The sequence below is a fragment of the Nymphaea colorata genome, chromosome 5 (genome assembly GCF_008831285.2).
Source record: "Nymphaea colorata isolate Beijing-Zhang1983 chromosome 5, ASM883128v2, whole genome shotgun sequence".
In the NCBI taxonomy this organism is placed as follows: domain Eukaryota; kingdom Viridiplantae; phylum Streptophyta; class Magnoliopsida; order Nymphaeales; family Nymphaeaceae; genus Nymphaea; species Nymphaea colorata.
Genome location: NC_045142.1, coordinates 4,207,247 through 4,230,664, shown reverse-complemented (window position 1 = coordinate 4,230,664; position 23,418 = coordinate 4,207,247). Strand labels below are relative to the sequence as shown.

General features: G+C 42.5%; 2 protein-coding genes across 2 annotated transcripts in view; both read left to right on the top strand.

Annotated features, from left to right (window-relative positions):
* Nucleotides 1-22,291, top strand: part of LOC116255326 (uncharacterized) — a 37,227-nt gene extending 14,936 nt beyond the window's left edge. Inside the window, exons 2-4 of the mRNA XM_031631130.2 lie at nt 10,885-11,841; nt 15,625-15,926; nt 18,200-22,291. Of these exons, the coding sequence (XP_031486990.2) occupies nt 10,885-11,841; nt 15,625-15,926; nt 18,200-21,838 (4,898 nt within the window). The 3' untranslated portion in view covers nt 21,839-22,291. The remainder of the gene's footprint in view (nt 1-10,884; nt 11,842-15,624; nt 15,927-18,199) is intronic.
* Nucleotides 665-6,507, top strand: LOC116254629 (putative disease resistance protein RGA3). Its single transcript, XM_031630139.2, has one exon. It carries the CDS (start codon nt 2,300-2,302, stop codon nt 5,666-5,668), a length of 3,369 nt encoding a protein of 1,122 aa, XP_031485999.1. The 5' UTR covers nt 665-2,299; the 3' UTR covers nt 5,669-6,507.
* Nucleotides 22,292-23,418: the final 1,127 nt, after the last annotated feature.

The following is a 23,418-nucleotide window of genomic DNA, read 5'->3' as shown; positions in this document are numbered from 1 at the left end:
ATCTGATTAATATTTTGTAACAGATTCATAAAACAGTAACAATGTTTGTTGTATGAGCTTTGAGTTCATGCCACACAATCACTTACAAAAGCAATACTAAGCAGTAGACTACCTGCCAATACTTCAAGCAAGGCCAGCACATGGGCACAACTATCAAGGTATGTCACGGATTGTAGAGCAACCAATCAACATAAGCACATGGTCGAAATTGATGGAGCCAATGCAAAATAAATGCAAAAACGTGTCATCCACAAATAAATGCAAAAACGTGTCATCCATAGTTTTCTCCTATATTATATGCAATAATTTACTTGGCGTTTTTCGGTGTCAAATCCACATAAAATATTGACATATAACAGGTGGCTAAAAATTGGAATAGAAAGTTTAATATCAGTACTATTTAACTATTATTGTCAGATTTCATCAAGTTTGTTGTCTAGTTTTGGATTATACAACCCTGTAGACAACATAAAACTCATGCATAGGGCTGCACAGCATGCGGAGCCAGCTCCATCTCTACTCAAACTTGCTGATCAAAACTCAACGCGAACTCAACTTGTTTATAAATGAGTTAAGCTCGAATTCAAATGTATGTTTGAAATGTTAGAACTCGATTTGTTTAAACTCGACTACATATCAAATGTTATGTTGAATTATAATGAGAGAATAGTTAAACAAGTGACAATTAAACAAGCTAATCAAGTAAAAGGAAACTAGACATGTTTAATATAAAGGAATTAAACGAGTCAAGCTTGCCTTCTACGTTGTAAACTGAAAATCGATGGGAGGGACACCATTTAAGGCATCGTTGCATCCTGCTTTCTTTACAGTGCAGATGGTGTGCAGACTGCTGTCATCGTTTAAGAGGCTCAACACATCACCATCACTGCCTCAGTTGAATTATGCCGAGAGGATGGACAGAGCTGGAGCTTCCTGTGGCACCATCATGTCTTGCCTGCTGGAGAGGGAGAGAGAGAGAGAGAGAGAGAGCGAGTGTTCAAACTTACACAAACAGTTCTCATTGATGTAGAAATTTTGGAATCTTGTTAGAGAATTGGCATTGAATATAAGATGACGCCCAGCACCTGGCATAAGGGGCGGAGCATGGGTGGGCATGGGTCTTGACCCCACCTCAAAAATGGTTTTTTTTTTTAATTTACATGTAAATTTTAAAAAATTTCATTTATTTTATTTAAAAAAATTGTAAAATGGTACCTCCAGCTCTAATCAAAATCTAAAAATTTTAATTCAACTCATATGAAAAACCAGGCGGCATCTGAGTGATTGATCTTGCACATATCAATTTGAATATTTAGATGTGAACTGTACCAGTTGACAAGATGTGGGTTGAATGAATGGTTTCTCTTCCTTGGACATATTGTTTCATTTGGTCAAAAAGGTTTCTGGTTCCTTCTTCTAGGATGGAAAGGCCAAATCGAAAATTTTGTTGGGTGAAACTCAATGTTGCTTGTATCAAAATTTTGTGTGGGAGCGGGCTATGGAGACAATGAATTAAGGATAAAATGACTAAAATGCCCCTTCAATTAAATGGGAGAACCCTCCCCTGTAAAGGCAAAATCCCCTATAAAGAAAAAGTAGAATATGAAAAATTTTGAATCTATGAAATGTTCAATATAAAAAGATGTGAATATGTCCTCTCATGTCGACGGGGTTGAGCTTAAAATGGTATGCTTAAAATTATGCTTTATTGCGTTGTTTCAAAAATAAATAAACAAATGCAACAAAATTCAAAGACTGCCCACGAAAATGCTGAAAAAATTTGAAAAAGATACAAATAAATTTCTAATGCATTTTCAGAAAAATAAAAATTCAAAAAAAAAAATGTCGGCTGATAGAACAAAGGAGTCGACGTTTTTGAAGAGGAGCGAATTGCCTGCCCTTACAGGCAATTTTTTTTTTTTTTAATCTTTGTCACCTAAACATACAGATCAAATAAGGTTTCAAAAACTTGTTAAGCAACCAAGTCCAGATTTCTTTAAACTAATATTTTTTATTGGTGCTATCTGGGCTGCAAACTAGCTGGTACTTCAAATCGCCTGCGTTTCAGCAGTGTTTGCTGGCCCGCCCTCTGAGATTCTGCGGTTTTTGCGAGTAATACCATCATCGCCAAAACCCACCTTCGAGGTCACCGGTAGCAGCATCTCGATCTTTTGCTTCTCCCCTTCCCTTTCCCAACTCATAGAGCCCGGGTTTCACGAGTTAAGGGGCAAACACCAAGTTGCCTTCCCCTGCTCTTGTGAAGCTATCCTCCAAATCAATCTCCTTTCCCTTCGCGGTCATGGTGGACTTCATTCTTTCCAAGGTCATAGACGGCTTCACCACACTTGCCCAAGATGAGATCAAATTGGTGCTTGGAGCCAGAGGGCTAGTGGAGAGTCTGTCCACAACGCTGACTCTGATCAGGCCAGCACTTGATGATGCTGAACAGCAGCAAGTCATTGAGAAGGGTGTGAGAAACTGGCTGCGGATGCTCAAAGGTCTGGCATACGATGCAGAGGACATAATTGATGAATGCATCGCCAAGGGCCTCATATCGAGGGACCATGACGATACCAAAGGCAAGTTGTGTGGTTTCTTTCCAAATCCCTCCTACTGCTTCCGAAATCCCACCTCTTTCCAAGATGTCAAGTTCCGGCGTGATATATCTATACGAGTAGAGAATTTGATGAAGAAGATGGAAGAGATCAAAAAAGCGAAAGATCTGTTTGATTTCAGGGAAGGGTCTTTCAAAGGGGACGTGAGATCACTACCAACTTCATCCTTGGTTAATGAACTGGAAGTGGTCGGTAGGGACATTGACAGAAAAATTGTCATAGGATTGCTGTGCAGCAACGCTAGTCTTCAGATGGCAAGCAGTTCTGGTCATGAGGGAATTGCCACTGTGGCTATCGTTGGCATTGGCGGCCTCGGGAAGACTACTCTTGCTCAACTGGTCTTCAACGACAATGCAGTGAAGGCCCACTTTGATTTGAAGGTGTGGATATGCGTGTCTGCGGATTTTGATCTGCAGAAGACCACAAAAGCGATCGTAGAAGAACTGTCTGGCGTTAACTGCAACGTACAGGATTTGAACCATGTCAGCAAAATCGTCAGTGGTAAGAGAGTTTTGCTTGTGCTGGATGATGTGTGGATTAAGAACCAAGAAAAATGGGAGGCCTTGGTGGTTCCTTTCCAAAGCAGTGGTAAGGGGAGTAGGCTTTTGGTGACCACCCGCAGCGTGGTTGTCTCGACGAAACTAAATGCTAACTTTGTGCATGAGTTGAAAAATTTGTCCGAGGATGATTGCTGGTCCCTACTCAGAAGAAAGGCATTTGGGGGCGGCCAGGCCGATCCAGAGCTAGAATCAATAGGCAGAGATATTGTCAAGAAATGCAATGGAGTCCCTCTCGCGGCAAACAGCCTTGGAAGCCTTTTGCGCATGAAAACAACCAAAAAAGAGTGGTTGTACGTCAAAAATAGCCAGATCTGGAATTTGCCTGCAGATGGCGGGAATCGCATCTTGCCTGCCTTGCGGCTTAGCTACTACCATTTACCGTCACACCTCAAGATATGCTTCGCATATTGCTGCCTTTTCCCGAAGGGCTACCCTATTGAGAGGAAGATGTTGATCGAGCTATGGATGGCAGAAGGCTTCATTGTTGCTGACGGAAGACGGGAGATGGAGGACATAGGCAATGAGTATTTCAATGAGCTGTTGTGGCGCTCTTTCTTTCAGGACGAATATGTCGGCGTGGGAGGCGAGATCCTTGATTGTAAGATGCATGGTCTTGTCCACGATCTTGCTTGCTCTGTTGCTGAAGAAGATTTCTACTTTGTTGGGGAGGCAGGTAAGCCTCGAATTGATCTTCCAAGAGCTCGTCATCTGTCATTAGTTAAGCAAGAGCAACTGCAGACAATTATTGATGCGGTTTCCCATGCCGCGAGCTTGAGAACTTTTCTTGTATTCTGGGGAGCAAGTCCTAAACTACACAGTCCTTACGGTTTCAACCTTCGTATTGGGGATGCAGCACGAAACCTAATAGAGAACTGCAAGCTCTTGAGAGTGTTAGATTTAGGAGGTACCGATATCATATCTCTGCCTGACTCTGTAGGTGAGCTGAAGCTTCTGAGGTACCTCGATGTCTCTCTCACTCATATCAGAGAACTGCCTGAATCCACTAGCAAGCTCTGCAATTTGCAGACATTGAAAGTTATATTCTGCAAGAAGCTTCTTAAGCTGCCAAACGCACTCGGGAACATGATCCAACTTCGGCATCTTCTCTTTGACTATTGCGACTCAATCACGTACTTGCCAACTGGGATCAATCAGTTAACTTGCCTTCAAACTCTGCATTGCTTTATTGTCGGGGAAGGGACTGGATGCAACAATATTAATGAGTTGAACGCGTTGAACAACCTTAGTGAGAGACTGAAAATAACAAACCTTGAGAATGTAGCTTGTAAGGAGGATGCTGCGGCTGCGAATCTGGCAGCTAAAAGTGATCTTGTAACTCTGAAGCTGGTATGGAGTCGCCACCAATCATATCCTTCGACTGTGGCAACAAATGCAGAGGGAATCCTGGAAGCCCTTCAGCCTCCTGTTTCCATTGAGAGACTCGACATGACAAATTACATAGGCCCCAACTTCCCGAGTTGGCTAGGAAGCTCTGTGCTCTGTAAATTGGTAGAAATTGTGATTGATGGCGCTGCCCAATGCATTCATCTCCCTACACTTGGGAATTTACCACTCCTCAAAAATTTGTCAGTAACAGGCACGAACTCTGTAAGATTTGTGAGGCATGAGTTCTACGGTGACGGCACAACAAAGGGGTTTCCATCACTGGAGAGGCTGGAGTTCTGCGCAATGGAAGAATGGGAAGAATGGATAGGAATGGATGGGATATTCAAGCGACTGCAAACACTCTATATTCGTGAGTGTCCCAAACTAAGGTCAATCTCCAACGTGCTAGAGCACCTGTCAGCTTTGCAGGCCTTATGGATTACCAGTTGTCATGGACTAACAACGTTAGCTGAAGAACTGGAACAGCTTAATTCCCTTACCTCATTGAGGTTTGTGGATTGCCCTAAGCTAAGCGTGCTGCCGAAAGGGCTGCAACATCTTCCTGCTCTCCAATATTTGGAGATAGGCCAGTGCCCAGCATTGACAACCTTACCATGGGAGTTACAGTACCTTACTGCTCTTCGTGCTCTGGTGATCGCTTCTTGTCCCAAACTGACAAAGCTAGACAATCTTATGAAGTTTGACAAGAACGCAAAGTGTGTCAGTCGTCTTGAATCACTGATTATAAGCCATTGCGATGGACTGGTAGAATTGCCTGAGGAAATAAGAGAATTAGTTGCTTTGAAGTACTTGGGGATCGGTTACTGCATTAGATTAACAGCATTGCCGACGGGCATCCAGCGCCTTAATCATCTGCGAACCCTACAAATCAATGGGTGCCCTTTCATAAAGAAGACATTGCTGGAGCAGAAAAAAGAAGGATGGAACCACAACCTCAAGATTGAAGTCGATTACCAGACGATTAATCAATCATCGGATGGCTTTGCTCAAAAAGGCGGAGTGATTTCTATCGATTCTGAAGGCCAAACAAGCCATAGGTATAAGCAGATTACCTCAGTCTATTGTTCAAGAGGATATTTGGAGTAACTTCTAGTGTTCACGAAGTTCAACGCATGGTTGATGGATTCTTAATATTGATTACCTTGGTCTGTTTTTGAGGACTTCTGTTATTGAGGCCTTCGACTGGATTACCTTGATCAGTTCTGGAGAACTTTGATGGTTGAATAATTGGTGGGTGAGAACCCCTCCTCTCTCTCTCTCTTTGCTGTGTTAGGGTTTTGTTGGTGCGAGAAGGGCCTTGGAGATCGGGAAGAGTGACGGCGTGGAGGCCGTCATTGACGAACGTCGCGATGGATGTGAACGCAGCAGATATCTTCTCGGCAGGTAGAGGAGGTCGTCGTTCACCCGCTTGACCTCCTCAGCATCGTCGATCACTACGACAGAGTCGTTAGGAACACAAGGAAGCGGCGCATCAGCGTCCTCCTCGGGAGCTCCTTCAGTGGGTGTCGTCGATGTCACCAATAGCTACACTGGTTCGCCTCTCCTTTTGCTTGCATCCTGGTTTTCTTTCCTTTTTCTTTTCAATAACTCGCGTCGCCTTTTCTTCTACGTCGGAATTTCTGATACTTCTTGTTTTCTGCCGCTTGATTCTTCTTGGATACTCGATTGGACGTTGAATAAGGAGCTTCAAGCCTTATGCATCTTTTGTAGCTTGTTCTCTGGTTCTCTGCTATGTGCAATTTGTGAGAATGTGGAAAAAGTGGTGTTGAACTTTGTGATGTTAGATTTGATTAAAAAATAACTTGGGAACCTTGAGCAACAACTTTCCCCTATGCTTAGAATTTGAGGTTCATCTTATGCTGAATTTTTTGCTTTTACTTGTTACTTTCTCAAGAGCAAGAGCTAAAGACTTTTCCTTAGATCCATATGCTCTGGTACCACTCTAAAGATTTTTTTTCTCTTATCTTCTTCGTCCATGCTCTAAATAAGTTTCGCCAATGACATCGTGGCTGCTTCTTGCGCAAGTTTAGTTTTGCCCAACAAGGTGTAAGGAAAGATTTTTTTCTCTTTATCTTCTTCATCCATACTCTAAATAAGTTTCGCCAATGAGAGCTCATCTGAAAAGAAGGTTCTTGAATCTACTACGGCGACACTCCACCTTGGTTTTGTTTTAATTTTACTAATAACACTAGACTAAGATCATTTTATTTCATTCTTTCCATATCCTGTTCTAAATTTAGTCCGTTCAACTTCATTTTTCCAAAGAGCCTAGCATAGCTAGTTGAGCTGGGGTTGCCCTGACAATCCGTCTTCAGTTCAATTTCTGTGAGTACTAGCTGGAGTACAAACATTCTTTGTGGTACGCTCGAGTTGAAGGATGTACCATAAACCAGTATTGACGTCCTAAACCTTAGGGGTACCCCACTACCCCTGCCTATCATGAACCACCAATGGTCAATTTTATTTCAATTTTGGATTCATTCTAACCTGAATATGGAGGCAAGAATACTCTCATCCAGGGGGGCGGAGCCAAGGGGGTGGGGCGCAGGGGCCTGGCCACCCCCACCCAATTAAAAAAAAAATTAAATGTACACATAAACTTTAAAATATTTCACTTGTCTTATATAAAAATTTTGAAAAATTATATTTTGACTTCTGTTAAAATTTTAAAACTATAATTTGGCGTCCCTCTTGAAAAATTTTCGACTCTGCCTTACTCTCATTCTCCTTAAACACACAAGAAAAGACAACCTCAAAGTGCAATACACACCTAAACTATTTATAATAATCAACAACAAGGATTGGGACACATGAAGACTTCACATGCACATAATTCTATCCTCCTGAATTAATTGTTCAAAAAAAAGTGTGAGGCTTCAACCATTGATTATGAGAAAGTCTCTTGTTTTGAAATTTTTATCATCAGCGTCTCAATCACATGGTTCCATGGAAATATTCAGAGGGCAAATCAAATGGAATAAAAGTTTTTTGAGCGACGGACAATGTTATCCGTATCTGATTCTTTTATCCATCGGTTCGGATATGCCATGCGCATCGGTCGAATTGCTTGAGCTGAAAATAGTAGCTTTTTAAAATCATATTGAAGTCAACAAAATGCAACAATTCGAAAAAAATTCCTGTTATGAAATGGGAGTTGTGCTATGAAACAAAGAATTGTGATTTTGAAATTATAAACTCATTCTTGAATCAAATTGTGACTTTAGAGAGTAGAATTATGATTTCAAAATTTTGAAATTTTTTCATCTCTCACTCCTCGAGCATATGTCGTGATGGTTTTCATATATCAATTTCAGAATTTTAATTTCCATTTTATCAAACTTGTTAGCTTTGGAATCAAAATTTTATATTATCAAACACAAATGAAAACTAGACCTAGAATTTTCACTCCAATTATTTCAATGTGATGTGAAATTTTGGTTTTAGAATTTCAATTCTAGAATCAAACTTTATGACCATCAAACAACACTTAGGAATCTTGATGTTTGATGGTATATCCTTGAACTTGAACGTTGTAGTTTTGCAGTCTTAAAAGATCGAACTGAACTTAAAAGAATCCAACTGCAGCACAAGACTCATACCGACCAACTATATAACGCCTCTGAGCTGATTGAAAACCGATCTTATATCCGAATTCAGATTGTTTAAACAGTGAATCGCTTTTCAACTGATTCGTCGCCCCGCCTTTAAATCTTGTTTACTTCCCACGATCCTGCCTCATCCCATGAAGTCATCCTTCTCTTTTCCTTGAGCTCACCAGTAGCAGCATCTCAATCCCTCGATTCCCCTTCCTTTTCCCACTTTATTGACCAACTGGTTTTCGTAAGTTGACGGGCAAACACCAAGTTTGGTTCCCTTAACTTCTGTGAAGCCCTCCTCCCAATCAACCCCCTTCCTGTCAGCAATCTCCATGGACTCCATTCTTTCCAAAGCCATTGACGGCCTCAGCACTCTTGCCCAAGAGGAGCTCAGATTGCTGTGGGGAGCCAAAGAGCATGTGAAGAACCTGTCTGACACGCTGGGTCTGATCAAGCCGGTACTTGAAGATGCTGAACAGAAGCAAGTCAGAGAGAAGGACGTAAGGGATTGGCTGCGGAAGCTCAAAGATCTCGCATATGAAGCAGAGGACATAATCGATGAGTGTATCGCCTGGGGCTTCATATCTGCGGAAGGGGAACACGATGATGGTCCCAAAAACCAGGCATGTTACTGCCTTCCAAATCCATCCTCCTGCTTTCGAAGTCCCTCCCCTTTCCGAGATATCGGCTTCCGGCGCGATATATCGATGCGAGTACAGAATTTGATGAAAAGGCTGGAAGAGATTGAAAGGGAGAAGAATCGGTTTAAATTCAGTGAAAGGAACGTGAGACCAGAAGCTGTGGTGCAACCACCACCAACAACATCCTTGATTGATGAACTGGATGTGGTCGGTAGGGAACTTGACAAGCAAATTGTCATAGGGTTGCTGCTCAGTAACGCCAGTCTTAGCCTGGCACGCGAGATGGCAAGCAGTTCTGGTCATGAGGGAATTGCCACTGTGGCCATCGTTGGCATTGGCGGCGTGGGGAAGACAACACTTGCTCAACTGGTCTACAACGACAACGCAGTGAAGGCCCACTTTGAATTGAAGATGTGGGTATGCGTGTCTAACGATTTTGATTTGAAGAAGATCACAAGAGCGATCACAGAAGAAGCGTCTGGTGTTGATTGCAACGTCCAGGAATTGAATCCTCTCCAAGTGAAGCTCAGGGATATCGTCAGTGGTAAGAGAATCTTGCTTGTGCTGGATGATGTGTGGAATGAGAACCAAGAAGAATGGGAGGCCTTGATGGTTCCTTTCAGAAGCAGCGGTAAGGGGAGTAGGCTTTTGGTGACCACTCGCAACGTGGTCGTCTCGACAGCGCTAAATGCTAGCTTGGTCTATGAATTGAAAGAGTTGTCTGACAGTGATTGCTGGACCCTATTCAGAAGAAAGGCATTTGGGGGCAGAGAGGTGGATCCAGAGCTAGAATCAATAGGAAGGACGATTGTCAAGAAATGCAACGGAGTTCCTCTCGCGGCAAAGAGCCTTGGAAGCCTTTTGCGCATGAAAAGAACCAAGAACGAGTGGTTGTACGTCAAAGAAAGCGAGCTCTGGAGTTTGCCTGAGAGCGATGAGAATCGCATCTTGCCAGCCCTGCGGCTTAGTTACCACTATTTGCCGTCACACCTCAAGATATGCTTTGCATATTGTTGTGTATTCCCGAAGGACTACCCCATTCAGAGGAAGATGTTGATCCAACTGTGGATGGCAGAAAGCTTCATTGTTCCTGACGGGAGAAGGGAAATGGAGGATATAGGCAATGAGTATTTCAATGATTTGTTGTGGCGCTCTATGTTTCAGGACATACATCTTGGCATGGATGGCGAGATCTTTGACTGTAAGATGCATGATCTTGTCCATGATCTTGCTCGCTCTGTTGCTGAAGAAGATTTCTGCATTGTTGGGGAGGCAAGTAAACCTGGAAACGTTCTTCCAAGAGCTCGTCATTTGTCATTAGTTAAGCAAGAGCAACTGCAGACAATTACTGATGCCGTTTCTCATGCCACGAACCTGAGAACATTTCTTGTGTTTTGGGGAGCTTACACTAAATTGCACAATCCTTATGGTTTCAACCTTCATATTGGGGATGCAGCACGGCACCTAATACAGAACTGCAAGCTCTTGAGAGTGCTAGATTTAGGAGGCACCCAGATCAGTTCTCTGCCTGACTCTGTAGGCGAGCTGAAGCTTCTGAGGTACCTCGATGTCTCTCTCACTCCTATCAAAGAATTGCCTGAATCCACAAGCAAACTCTGTAATTTGCAGACTTTGAAAGTCATATTCTGCAAAAAACTTCTTAAGCTACCAAAAGCTCTCGGGAACATGAGACGACTTCGGCATCTTCTCTTTGACTATTGTGATTCAATCACCTACTTGCCAACTGGGATTAATTGTTTAACTTGCCTTCAAACTCTGCATTGCTTCATTGTCGGGAAAGGGAGAGGATGCAATAATATTAAAGAATTGAACGGGCTGAACAATCTTAGGGGGCGGCTGAAAATAACAAACCTTGAGAACGTGGCCTGTAAGAAGGATGCTGAGGCAGCGAATCTGGTAGCTAAAAGCAATCTTCTAACTCTGAAGCTGGTATGGAGACGGCATCAGTCATATCAATCGACTGTCACAATAGATGCAGAGGGGATACTGGAAGCCCTTCAGCCTCCTGTTTCCATTGAGAGACTCGACATAACAAATTACGTAGGGCCCAACTTCCCGACTTGGTTGGGGAACTCTGTGCTCTGTAACTTGGTCCAAATTGTGATTGATGGTGCTGCCCAATGTATCCATCTCCCCGCACTTGGGAATTTACCACTCCTCAAAAGTTTGTCAGTAACAGGCACCAACTCTGTCAAAATTGTGGGGCATGAATTCTACGGTGACGGTACCATAAAGGGGTTTCCATCATTGGAGAGGCTGGAATTCTGCGCAATGGATGAATGGGAAGAATGGTCAGGCATGGAGGGGATATTTAAACGACTGCAAGCACTTTATATCCGTGAGTGTCCCAAGCTAAGGTCAATTTCAAATGTTCTGGAGCACCTATCAACTATGCAGACCTTATGGATTATCAGTTGCCATGGACTAACGACGTTAGCTGAAGAACTGGAGCACCTTCATTCCCTTACCTCGTTGAGGTTTGTTGATTGCCCTAGGCTAAGTGCACTACCAAAAGGGCTGCAACATATTCCTGCTCTCCAATATTTGGAGGTAAGCCAGTGCCCAGGATTGACAACGTTGCCATGGGAATTACAGTACCTTACTTCTCTCCGCGCTCTGGTGATTGCTTCTTGCCCCAAACTGACAGCGCTAGACAAGCTTATGAAGTTTGACAAGAACGCACAGTACATCACTCGCCTTGAATCACTGATTATAAGCCATTGTCATGGGCTGGTAGCATTACCTGAGGAAATAGGAGATTTGGTTGCTTTGAAGTGTTTGGGGATCAGTTATTGCAGTGGACTTACAGCACTGCCGACCAGTATACAGCGCCTTAATCATCTTCGAACCCTACAAATCAATGGGTGTCCAGCCATTGAGAAGAAGTTGCTGGAGCTAAAAAAAGAGGAATGGAACCACGACCTGGAGATCGAAATCAATTGCCAAAAATTTTCTCCTCGATCTTCTTCGTACCCTACAAATCACTGGGAGTCCTGGCATTGAGATGAAGTTGCTGGAGATAATAAAAGAAGAATCCAACCACAGCCTGGTGATCGAAATCAATTGTCAGAAGATTTCTCTTTAATCATCTTCAACTACTAATCAACGGGTGTCCTGGCATTGAGAAGAAGTTGCTGGTGCTCAAAAAAAAGAATGTGTCCGCCACCTAGAGACTGAACTCAATTGTCAGAAGATTTCTCCTTGATCATCTTCGGACCCTACAAATCACTGGGTGTCCTGGCATTGAGAAGAAGTTGCAGGAGCTAAAAACAAAGGAATGGAACCACAACCTGGAGATCGAAATGAATTGCCAGACGATTTTTGCTAGAGACGGCGGAGTGATTTCTTTTGATCACGAACCTCCCCCTCAGGTTATGTATTTAACTAGATTACCGCAATCCATTCTTCAAGATTTCGTTTCCAACCTCAAGATTGAAATCAATGTTGCTATGGACTCTAGATACGGACTAACTCGATATTTGGTGGTGGGTGGTGGCCCGCTCAGCGGCTCAGGGTAGGCCGGTGAAATAAGCTGACCCCCAGCCACCTTATTACCCCTTCATAAATCCTTATGTCATGGCATCCTCAGCAGCACTCTGTTGAAATAAGCAGGCGTCCGGTCATAAATTCCTCAGTGCTCTTTGATGCTGGACTAAGAAAAGATAGCCATTTTGCTCGACGTTCTTGCTTCAATACAGGTCTTCTTCCAAAATCCCAACCACACAGATGTGATTTACTTTGCTTAACAACTTAAATTTCCATTCTTAAGCCACTTTATTTTAACTGATAATGAATTTAATGAAATTTGGCATTTAAGTTTTGGGTGAGCAAGGGTGATCACTACCCGGCTAAGAGATGAAGTCTTGCCAACGCATTGCCTCTCCAGAGTACAGGGCCTATTTTTGGTACCTCGAGATGCCACCTCCTACTGTATTTCAACTTGCTTATCAGTAATTTTTTTTGCAGTACAGAAGGTTGACCCACTGACACTCGAAATATAGTCTGATTGGCTACCAGTCCCCACTCTAAGCCAACCCATTGGGAACAGACTTTGGCATGTTGGTTAGCCTAAAAGCCATATTCTCTATGAAGATCAGCACTAAATATGTTCTGGATTCACCATCTTTGCAAAGTTTGGTTTATACTGAATAAAAAATTGTAGTTAGTATAATTCCAAATGCAAGTTTTCCCTCAGAATCTACATCCTTCAAGAATCCTCTGAGGAGGGGTTTGAACTTTTCATAACTCAGGTTTGAAAATCACCTGAGATCTGAGAATTGCCATTATAAGACTCGGCCTTACAAGTCACAAAGCTACTGTGAAGCTGAGAACTCCAGCTTGGAGATTTTAGCCATTTTTGCAGAAGTGTATTCGAAAGTGAACTGTTGTAAAAGTTATCCCTTCCTACGGTGCTCTAAATGAAAGGACTGTAACAACTTCCATCAATGATAAATCATAAACTGAACTGCCAAATTTGGAAAATGAAAGTTTTATGTTGTAGTATAGATCGACCTGCTCAATTGAGAAAATGCAATTTGGTGTTGTCATATTTCTTCCACTAAGATCATGAACTGCTTGATTGAAAGCATGAAATTTGGTGCTATCATACAACTTCAACTTTCATTGTTGTGTGCTTTCCGAAGACAACAATGAACGATTATTAGTTCAATATCTCCTGTATATTAATACCTCAAGTGGAATGGAAGCAAAAGGTATTTGATAGAAGCCTTGGTTCATCAACATGAAAAATCCGCCCAAGCAAAAGGTATTCGGTAAAAGCCTTGGATCTTAGTGACGAAATCAAGAAAAATTTAACTCTTCATGTTATGGATTCTTGCAATCTTTATGTCTACCTTCACAATTGATGGATTCTCCTAGTCTCTATTTGAATGTAGGTTTTAAAGGTGACAACTAGGGCCGGGAAAGCTCGACCATGAGATCGGCATTGTGACTGGTCCGTCGTGGCCCTGCCTTAGCTTCGCTCGATTATAAACAATGCCCTCACTGGTTGATCTTATTTGGGCTAAGCCGGCCGGCTCCATTCATCGGTCCTGACATTAACACATGATTCTGCTGCTCACTCGAAATTCCTGAACTTGGCATTAGTAATGAATTTTAAAAAAATGTAGATATATTTTGATACTCACTTCAAGTTTTTACTAACAGATATTATCCATGAGAAAAATTTGGATTACGATAAGAAATTTTTCACTTGAAAAAAATGTATATGAACTTTTTAACTTTAGTATTCCTACTTTGGGGCTTCAGCTCAGGCCTAGTCTTTCCGGTAAGACATAGTTTGTGAAGCCTAGAGATGTTAATAGATCATATCTGAATCAGGTATGTCACCGAATTGCGCTCAATGGATCGTATTCGAATGGGTATCTCACCGAATTGCTTTAAATAACATCTAAATAAGAAACAATGGTATCTGAACGAATTTGGGTATGGTATCAAATAGATACTCAATCAGATTGTAAATATGAAAAAGAAAATCCAAATCCAATATACGTATTTGATATACATAGCCAAAATCACAATTTTGATATACTCAAGCTCCATTTGTTTATAAACTAGTTGAGTTCAAGTCAAGGTAGCTCCCAATACAAGTTGAGAGTACAGTTAAGCTCAAGCTCCATTTGTTTATAAACTAGTCGAGTTTGAGTCGAGCTAGCTTGACTAGCTGTGCAGCCTTGGGTAAAGGCAAGCTCCACTTGTTTATAAACTAGTCGAGCTAGCTTGACTCGTTGTGCAGCCTTGGGTAAAGGTAAGCTCCGTTTATTTATAAACTAATCGAGTTCGAGCCGAGCTAGCTTGACTTGTTGTGCAGCAGTGGGTAGAAGCAAGCTCCATTTGTTTATAAACTAGTCGAGTTCGAGTCGAGCTAGCTTGACTAGTTGCCCAGCCTTGGGTGCGCTTTTAGTGAAAGCCATGTCTGGTTTAGGCCGTTTCTTTTCATGCGACAGGTTTTATGGTTTTGTAGTTAAAATTCTAGCTAATACTCAAGATCATGGTTCTCCGTGTGCAAGCCCGCCTCACCTGCCTCATAGGGGCAATCAAGAGGCTTTTGTGAAATCAAGAACAATTTATGATCAATTGTCCTAGCAAATGATATCATGGAGACTTTTATCTGCAGCAAAGGCAGGTATTAAGGCTTAAGTTGGATCTCCCAAACGCTTATGACCATGTTTCTTGGAATTTCCTGAAGAAATGTCTTCTGTGGCTAGGGTTCCACCCACATTGGGTCAAAGTGGTAATGGTATGTGTGTCTACGGCGTCTTTCTCAATCTTAATCAATGGCAAGCTGGGGGAGGTCTTGAGAAGTTCTCGTGGTTTAAGGCAAAAAGATCCTCCGTCTCCCTACCTTCTCATAATAGTGATGGAAGTCTTCTCAAGGCATCTAACGCACAAAGTGGAACAGAGGGCCATCAACCTCCCGAGTTGCCTTCAGTCTAATCCCTCCCTAGAGGCCTTGATGTTTGCTGAAAATTTAGCGAGGCAACTCACAAATCTATTCGACCCATTAATAAGCTGCTAGAGGACTTGAAGTGTGGGCAGTTTTGTGACTTAACAAGGAGAAATCTGTGTTGATCCCTTTCAACTTGAGAGATGAACATGCAGAAACTCTTTCCCATATTCTTGGGAAGAATCGGAATGCTCTCCCTTCATCCTACTTGTGTCCCTTTTTTCAGTGGCCCAATGTTGGAATCCCACTGTCGGGAGCTTGTGAGGAGATGGGATGTGAAACTCTCAAGTTGGTGTGCTGATATGCTGTTTTATGCAGGTAGATTGTGTCTCATCAGACATAGTCTCTCAACCTTTCCAGTATACAGGACGATTGCTTTTCATCTCCCCAAGGACATGAGTCTCTCAACCTTTCCAGTATACAGGATGATTGCTTTTCATCTCCCCAAGGACATGATTCTCAAGCTGGAAGCAAGTACGATATCCTTTCTTTGGACGTCAGGGCACAAGACTCATGGCCACCACCTCATCTCCAAGAAGCAGTTTCTTAAGCCAGTGGAGGAGGATGGGGTAGGGTTAAAGCCCCCGTTGGTGCTAAACCAAACTCTACTAGCTTGCAAGGTACATGTCATTTTCAACAATTTCGGCTTATTGGCAAGATGGTTCCACAACTCTCGGCTTGGAGCTTGTAAAAGCTTATGGACCTTGAGGAAGCCATCGGAAGGGGGCTGGAGCTAGAAGAGTTTGGGATGGGGCCAGTCCCTTTACCCTTATAGAGTCGCACATGATGTGGAAAATTGAGAAGGAGAATCGAATAAAGTTCTGGGTTGATAGGTGGACTGAAGGATTTTGTGTCAACATGTTAATGGGGAAGAATATCACAAAATGGTGAAAGACTTGAGTAAGACAGTCCATGAGGCTTTCACAACTGGCGGAGAGTGGCCTGATGAAGTAGTGCTTGTTGTTGTCTCTAATGGTAACTTTGATATGAGTAATGGCACAAAGGATTTGCTCGTGTGGAAGAATAGAGAAAATCTTAAAGTTAAAAGCTAGAAGTATTTGGAAACTGACAAGAGAGAGACGGAAGGCACTAGAAAGTGGAGGTTTGTATACATTGCTAGTGAAGGGACAGTTCCGACCATGGACAGGTCACAGAATGCAAAGAAGAGGAATTACCACAGTCAACAGGTGTGCTTTGTGTCGCACTGCAGAAGAGACAAATCTCCACATTCTCTTCAAGTGCAACTTTGTTATGGAAGTATGGAATTGTGTTGTGAGAAAGTTTGGCAGATCAAGGATCCTGTGTCTTGACGTGCAGCGGGAAATCATGGCATGGAATCAAGTGAAGCTCAAACGAAGCTGGTTGAATGAGTGCTGGAATGTATGTTTCCATGCAGTCATCCAGAAAACCTGGTGGTATAGAACCATGACCATGATAGACTTAACCATCTTTAGAAACAGGGAATTATTAGGTTGGTTTGGAATGCATGCAAAGATGTCCTGCAAGTCTCCCATGTGGAGTGAAGAGGAGCGCAATGCCCTGCACACTTGGCTAGGAGTAGGTCTGATAACCAAGGAGGAGATGTCGCTTGATTTTCATACTGGTTCGGAAGAGAAAGCAGAAAAATTGCGTGAAGGCAGTTTGGAGGAATGAAGAGGAAGGCACCTGGATGCTGAAAGGATCCAATGCCCAGTTCAGAGGAGACAATTCTGGAACGAAATATGAAAAGTCCCAATTATTTTACTCAAACAGGCGAAATAATTCTAAGTGCATGGGCCACTGGACAAGAAAAGGGCAAAGTTTCTGGGTAGATGACTGAATGGCACACCTAACCTGTTTATAATATTAATCTTCAACCAGGAACGGGACAGATGGAGGCTTCATATGCAGATTTCTATCCTCAACTAATTGTTAAAAGAAAGTGTAAGGTTTCTACCGTTGATTTTGAGAAAGTCTCTTTTCCTGAAATTTTTTTCATCAGCGTCTCAATCACATGGTTCCATAGAATGATTCATAGTCCAAATCAAATGGAATAAAAATGAACGCCACACCTAACTTATTTATAATATTAATCTTCAAGAAAGGGCGAAGACTTCACATGCACATAACTCTATCCGCCTGAATTAATTGTCAAAAAAAAAAAGTATAAGGTTTCTACCATTGATTTTGAGGAGGTCTCTTTTCCACCTCAGTTAAGAATTAAGACAGTGGATTGGCCATCCCTCAAGGCAAAGCCACCTCCCTTACTCATTTTTCTAGGGTTTAGGATTACTTCGATACACATTTGATAAGGTTGGAATTGTGGAATTTTATAATTAAAATTTTCGTTTTTTTATGAAAGGGGAATTGTTATCAAATAAATAATTTTGATTCCAAAATTAAAAACTCATGCTTGAACCAAAATTTTGATTTCACTTTAAGGTGTGAAATTATGATTTCAGAATTTTAGAATTTTTCATCTTTCTTTAGGGCAGATATCGTATTAGTTTTAATTTATCAATTTCAGAATTTTAATTCTTATTTTGTCAAACATATTATTTTTAGTTCTTGAATCAAAATTCCAAATTATCAAACACAAAAAAAAAAACTAAAACCAGAATTTTCATTCCAATTTCAATTCAAAGTGGATGAGGATTTTAATTCTAACATCAAAATTTATGACCATGAAACACCACTTCAAGATGTTGATGTTCTACTTAATACCTCTCAACTTCATTGTTGTGCATGTTATTGTCTGCAATCCAAGGCATAACATATAGGGAATCAAATTAAAGATTAGTTGTCAATGCTTCATTCAGCTATGTTACGGCTTTGGATATTTTAGTAACTTAAAAAAATGTCCTTTGAAATCATTTCACTTTTTTTTATTTACATTTTTGTCTTATCATAAACTTGTCTCAGAATTACATCAGAATTATTCAGAATTCAGATTGTTTCTAAACAGCGAATCGCTTTTCAACCGATTCGCAGCCCCACCTTCCAATCTCGTTTACTTCCCACAAAGTCATCCTTCTCCTTCCTTGGAGCTCACAGTAGCAGCATCTCAATCCCTCGATTCTTCCTCCCTTTTCCACCTCAATTACCAACGGGGTTTCACAGGTTGAGGAGCAGACACCTGGTTTTGTTCGCTCACCTTTGTGAAGCTCACCACCCGATCAACCTCCTTCCTGTCAGCCTGTCAGCCGTCTTGATGGATTCCATTCTTTCCAGAGTCATTGACGACCTCAGCACTGTCGCCAAAGAGGAGCTCGGATTGCTGTGGGGAGCCAAAAAGCATGTGAAGAAGCTGTCCAACACGCTGGCTCTGATCAAGCCTGTACTTGACGATGCTGAACAGAAGCAAGTCAGAGAGAAGAGCATAAGACATTGGTTGCGGAAGCTCAAAGATCTCGCACACGACGCAGAGGACATAATCGATGAGTGTACGGCCAGGGGTTTCATGTCCACGGAAGGCGAACACGATGATGTCCCCAGAGACCAGGTATGTTACTGCTTCCCAAATCCATCCTTCTGCTTTCGAAGTCCCTCCTCTTTCCGAGATATCGGCTTCCGGCGCGATATATCGATACGAGTACAGCATTTGATGGAAAGGCTGGAAGAGATTGACAGGGAGAAGAATCGGTTTAACTTCAGGGAAAGGCACGTGAGACCAGATGCTGTGTCGCAACCACCACCAACTACATCCTTGATTGATGAACTGGATGTAGTCGGTAGGGAACTTGACAAGGAAATTATCATAGGATTGTTGCTCAGTAACGCCAGGCTTGGCCTACCACGAGAGGCAAGCAGTTCTGGTCATGAGGGAATTGCCACTGTGGCCATCGTTGGCATTGGCGGCCTGGGGAAGACAACTCTTGCTCAACTGGTCTACAACGACAACGCAGTGAAGGCCCACTTTGATTTGAGGATGTGGGTATGCGTGTCTGACGATTTTGATTTGAAGAAGATCACAAGAGCGATGATAGAAGAAGCGTCCGGTGTTGACTGCAACGTCCAGGAATTGAATCTTCTGCAAGTGAGGCTCAGGGACATCGTCATTGGTAAGAGAATCTTGCTTGTGCTGGATGATGTGTGGAATGAAAACCAAGAAGGATGGGAGGCCTTGACGGTTCCTTTCAGAAGCAGCGGTAAGGGAAGTAGGCTTTTGGTGACCACTCGCAACGTGGTCGTTTCGACAGCATTGAATGCTAGCTTGGTCCATGAACTGAAAGAGTTGTCTGACGATGATTGCTGGACCCTCTTCAGAAGAAAGGCATTTGGAGGCAGAGAGGCGAATCCAGCGCTAGAACCAATGGGCAGGGAGATTGTCAAGAAATGCAACGGAGTCCCTCTCGCGGCAAAGAGCCTTGGAAGCCTTTTGCGCATGAAAAGAACCAAGAAGGAGTGGTTGTACATCAAAGAAAGCGAGCTCTGGAGTTTGCCTGAGAGCGATGAGAATCGCATCTTGCCGGCCTTGCGGCTTAGTTACTACCATTTGCCGTCACACCTCAAGATATGCTTCGCATATTGTTGTGTATTCCCGAAGGACTACCCCATTGAGAGGAAGATGTTGATCCAACTGTGGATGGCAGAAGGCTTCATTGTTCCTGACGGGAGGAGGGAAATGGAGGACATAGGCAACGAGTATTTCAATGATCTGTTGTGGCGCTCTTTCTTTCAAAACATATATTTTGGCCCGGATGGCGAGATCTTCGACTGTAAGATGCATGATCTCGTCCACGGTCTAGCTTGCTCTGTTGCTGAAGAAGATTTCTGCTTTGTTGGGGAGGCAGGTAAACCTAGAAACGTTCTTCCAAGAGCTCGACATCTGTCATTAGTAAAGCAAGAAGAACTGCAGACAATTACTGATGCCGTTTCTCATGCCACGAACCTGAGAACCTTTCTTGTATTTTGGGGAGCATATGCTAAACTGCACCATGCTCATGGTTTCAACCTTCATACTGGAGATGCAGCACGGCACCTAATACAGAACTGCAAGCTCTTGAAAGTGTTAGATTTAGGAGGCACCCAGACCAGTTCTCTGCCTGATTCTGTTGGTGAGCTGAAGCTTCTGAGGTACCTCGATGTCTCTTTCACTCCTATCAAAGAATTGCCTGAATCCACAAGCCAACTCCGTAATTTGCAGACTTTAAAAGTTATATTCTGCAAAAGGCTTGTCAAGCTGCCAAAAGCCCTCGGGAACATGAGCCAACTTCGGCATCTTCTCTTTGACTACTGTGATTCGATCGGCCACTTGCCAACTGGGATCAATCGTTTAACTTGCCTTCAAACTCTGGATTGCTTTATCGTAGGGAAAGGCAGTGGATGCAATAATATTAAAGAGTTGAACGGGCTGAACAATCTTAGGGGGCGGCTGAAAATAACAAACCTTGAGAACGCGGCCTGTAAGAAGGATGCTGAGGCAGCGAATCTGGTAGCTAAAAGCAATCTTCTAACTCTGAAGCTGGTGTGGAGACGGCATCAGTCATATCAATCGACTGTCACAATAGATGCAGAGGGGATCCTGGAAGCCCTTCATCCTCCTGTTTCCATTATGAGGCTCGACATAACAAATTACATAGGCCGCAACTTCCCGACCTGGTTGGGAAACTCTGTGCTCAGTAACTTGGTTGAAATTGTGATTGATGGTGCTTCCCAATGTATCCATCTCCCTACACTTGGGAACTTACCACGCCTCAAAAGCTTGTCGGTAACAGGCGCCAGTTCTGTAAAATCTGTCGGGCATGAATTCTACAGTGACGGCACAATTAAAGGATTTCCGTCATTGGAGAGGCTGGAATTCTGCGCGATGGATGAATGGGAAGAATGGTCCGGCATGGACGGGATATTCAAGCGACTGCAAGCACTTTATATCCGTGAGTGTCCCAAGCTAAGGTCAATTTCAAATGTTCTGGAGCACCTATCAACTATGCAGACCTTATGGATTACCAGCTGCCATGGACTAACGACTTTATTTGAAGAACTGGCGCACCTTGATTCCCTTACCTCGTTGAGGTTTGTGGATTGCCCTAGGCTAAGTGCACTACCAAAAGGGCTGCAACATCTTCCTGCTCTCCAATATTTGGAGGTAAACCAGTGCCCACGATTGACAACCTTACCATGGGAATTGCAGTACCTTACTTCTCTTCGTGCTTTGGTGATTGTTTCTTGCCCTAAACTGACGACGCTAGACGAGCTTATGAAGTTTGACAAGTACGCACGGTACATCACTCGCCTTGAGTCGCTGATTATTAGCCATTGTGATGGACTGGTAGCATTGCCTGAGGAAATAGGGGATTTAGTTGCTTTGAAGTACTTGAGGATCAGTTACTGCAATGGACTAACAGCGGTGCCGATCAGCATACAGTGCCTTGATCATCTTCAAACCCTACAAATCAATGGGTGTCCTGGCATTGAGAAGAAGCTGCTGGAGCTAAAAAAGGAGGACTGGAACCCCAACCTGGAGATCGAAATCAATTGCCAGAAGATTGCTGCTAGAGACGGCGGAATGATTTCTTTTGATCACGAAACCCCCTTAAGGTTATGTATTTAACTGGATTACCTCAATCCATTCCCCCAGACTTCGTTTCCAACCTCAAGATCGAAATCAATTTTTTGCTATAGACAGTAGAAGCCGTGTAACTCAATATTGGTGGTGGGTGGAGGCCAGCTCAGGGTAGTCCCATGAAATATGCCGTGGCTTCCTCAGCGGCACTCTGTAGAATAAGCAGACGTCCGGCCAACCCCTCCGTGCTCTTCAATACAGGACTACAAGAAAGATTGGATATTTTCAAGAAGGAGTATTTCATTCTACGATGACCAAAGCCCCTACCCTTTTCCTTAAAACACCAGCCCTGCTTTCGGTGCTCAGGACCTCTTTAGATATTGGGGATTAACATTAACAAGCTGACAAGTATCACCAAAAAAACATTGTATAGCATTTCCATCTAAGTTTAAGCGCAACCTTGCCAAAATACCAACAAAATCACATAATCAGTTCACTTTCCTTATTTTCCTTGATTAACACAAATGTTAGCTTAATATTAAAACCAAAGATTGAAAATTCGTATCCGCGTACACAGACACACACCCATGCTTATGCACATGCAGATTTGTTTGCCGATGATTGGGGCCAACAATTCGTGTGTGTTTCTTTTTCTTATATAAATGATCTAGCTTGGAAGCAACGCATATATACGCCTCACACCTTTTTCTTCTATTTTCATGCCAAGAATGATGGCTATAAGAAAACCGTATGCTTGGATTCTGATAGCGTTAATAAGTTGGACAGGACTCATTCTTCCAATTCGGTAGCACCAACATGACCCCGAATCCTACCCGTTTGTTTCTGCAGCATTTATGATGCGTGATTTCCTTTGTAGATCATCAATAAGAAATTGTGTTCTGATTTCATGTGGTAATAAGCCTATGCATATAGTTTATGTCGCTTAGTAATTCTCATCTACCTGAGGACCATATCTTTGAGAGTGCCTACTCCCCATTTGTCCAAAAAAGAAAAGAGAGGCAAAGCAGTGAGTCCATTTCACAGACAGATCAAAGCAATTGGGGGATTTTTTTAAGAAGTCCATCACAAAGGAACGAATTAATCCCTCACAACAGTATCCTGCTTCAATCTCAATAGCACCTTTCACAAAATTGATTTCATCTTTTTACAACTCTTCAGTCTAAAAAGTTCTTTTTCTTTTTTTTAAAGGAAGAGTATTTTGGTCATCGCAAAAGTGGATGGAAAGAACAAGCGGATACAAGAATACATAAGGTACACAAATAAAGAAAGAAAGTTCCAACTTCCCATTGTTTTCAAAATCTTAATGTTTTAAAGTAACGAGATAAGAAAGAAAAACGAAAACTGTTGAAAGAAAAAAACTCTCTCCAAGTTATTATTTTTCTGTAAATAAGTGAATATGAGAATCATGGTGGAGATTTCTCATGTATTGTAATTGGGGATGTCCATGGGAACCGAGCGATCAAATAGAACATGTTCCAAGACTATGTTGCTGGTAGGGTCTTGAAATTAGTTGGGGAGAGAGAGAAAGTCATAAACGTGGATCGGGTAAGATCCAATATAGATTCAACACTTGGGTTTGACAACAGACTTTTTGTGCAGATCCGACC

What these genes read in the sequence shown, in the direction of transcription:
- LOC116254629 (XM_031630139.2), top strand. Translation starts at nt 2,300, where the DNA reads ATGGTGGACTTCATTCTTTCCAAGGTCATAGACGGCTTCACCACACTT.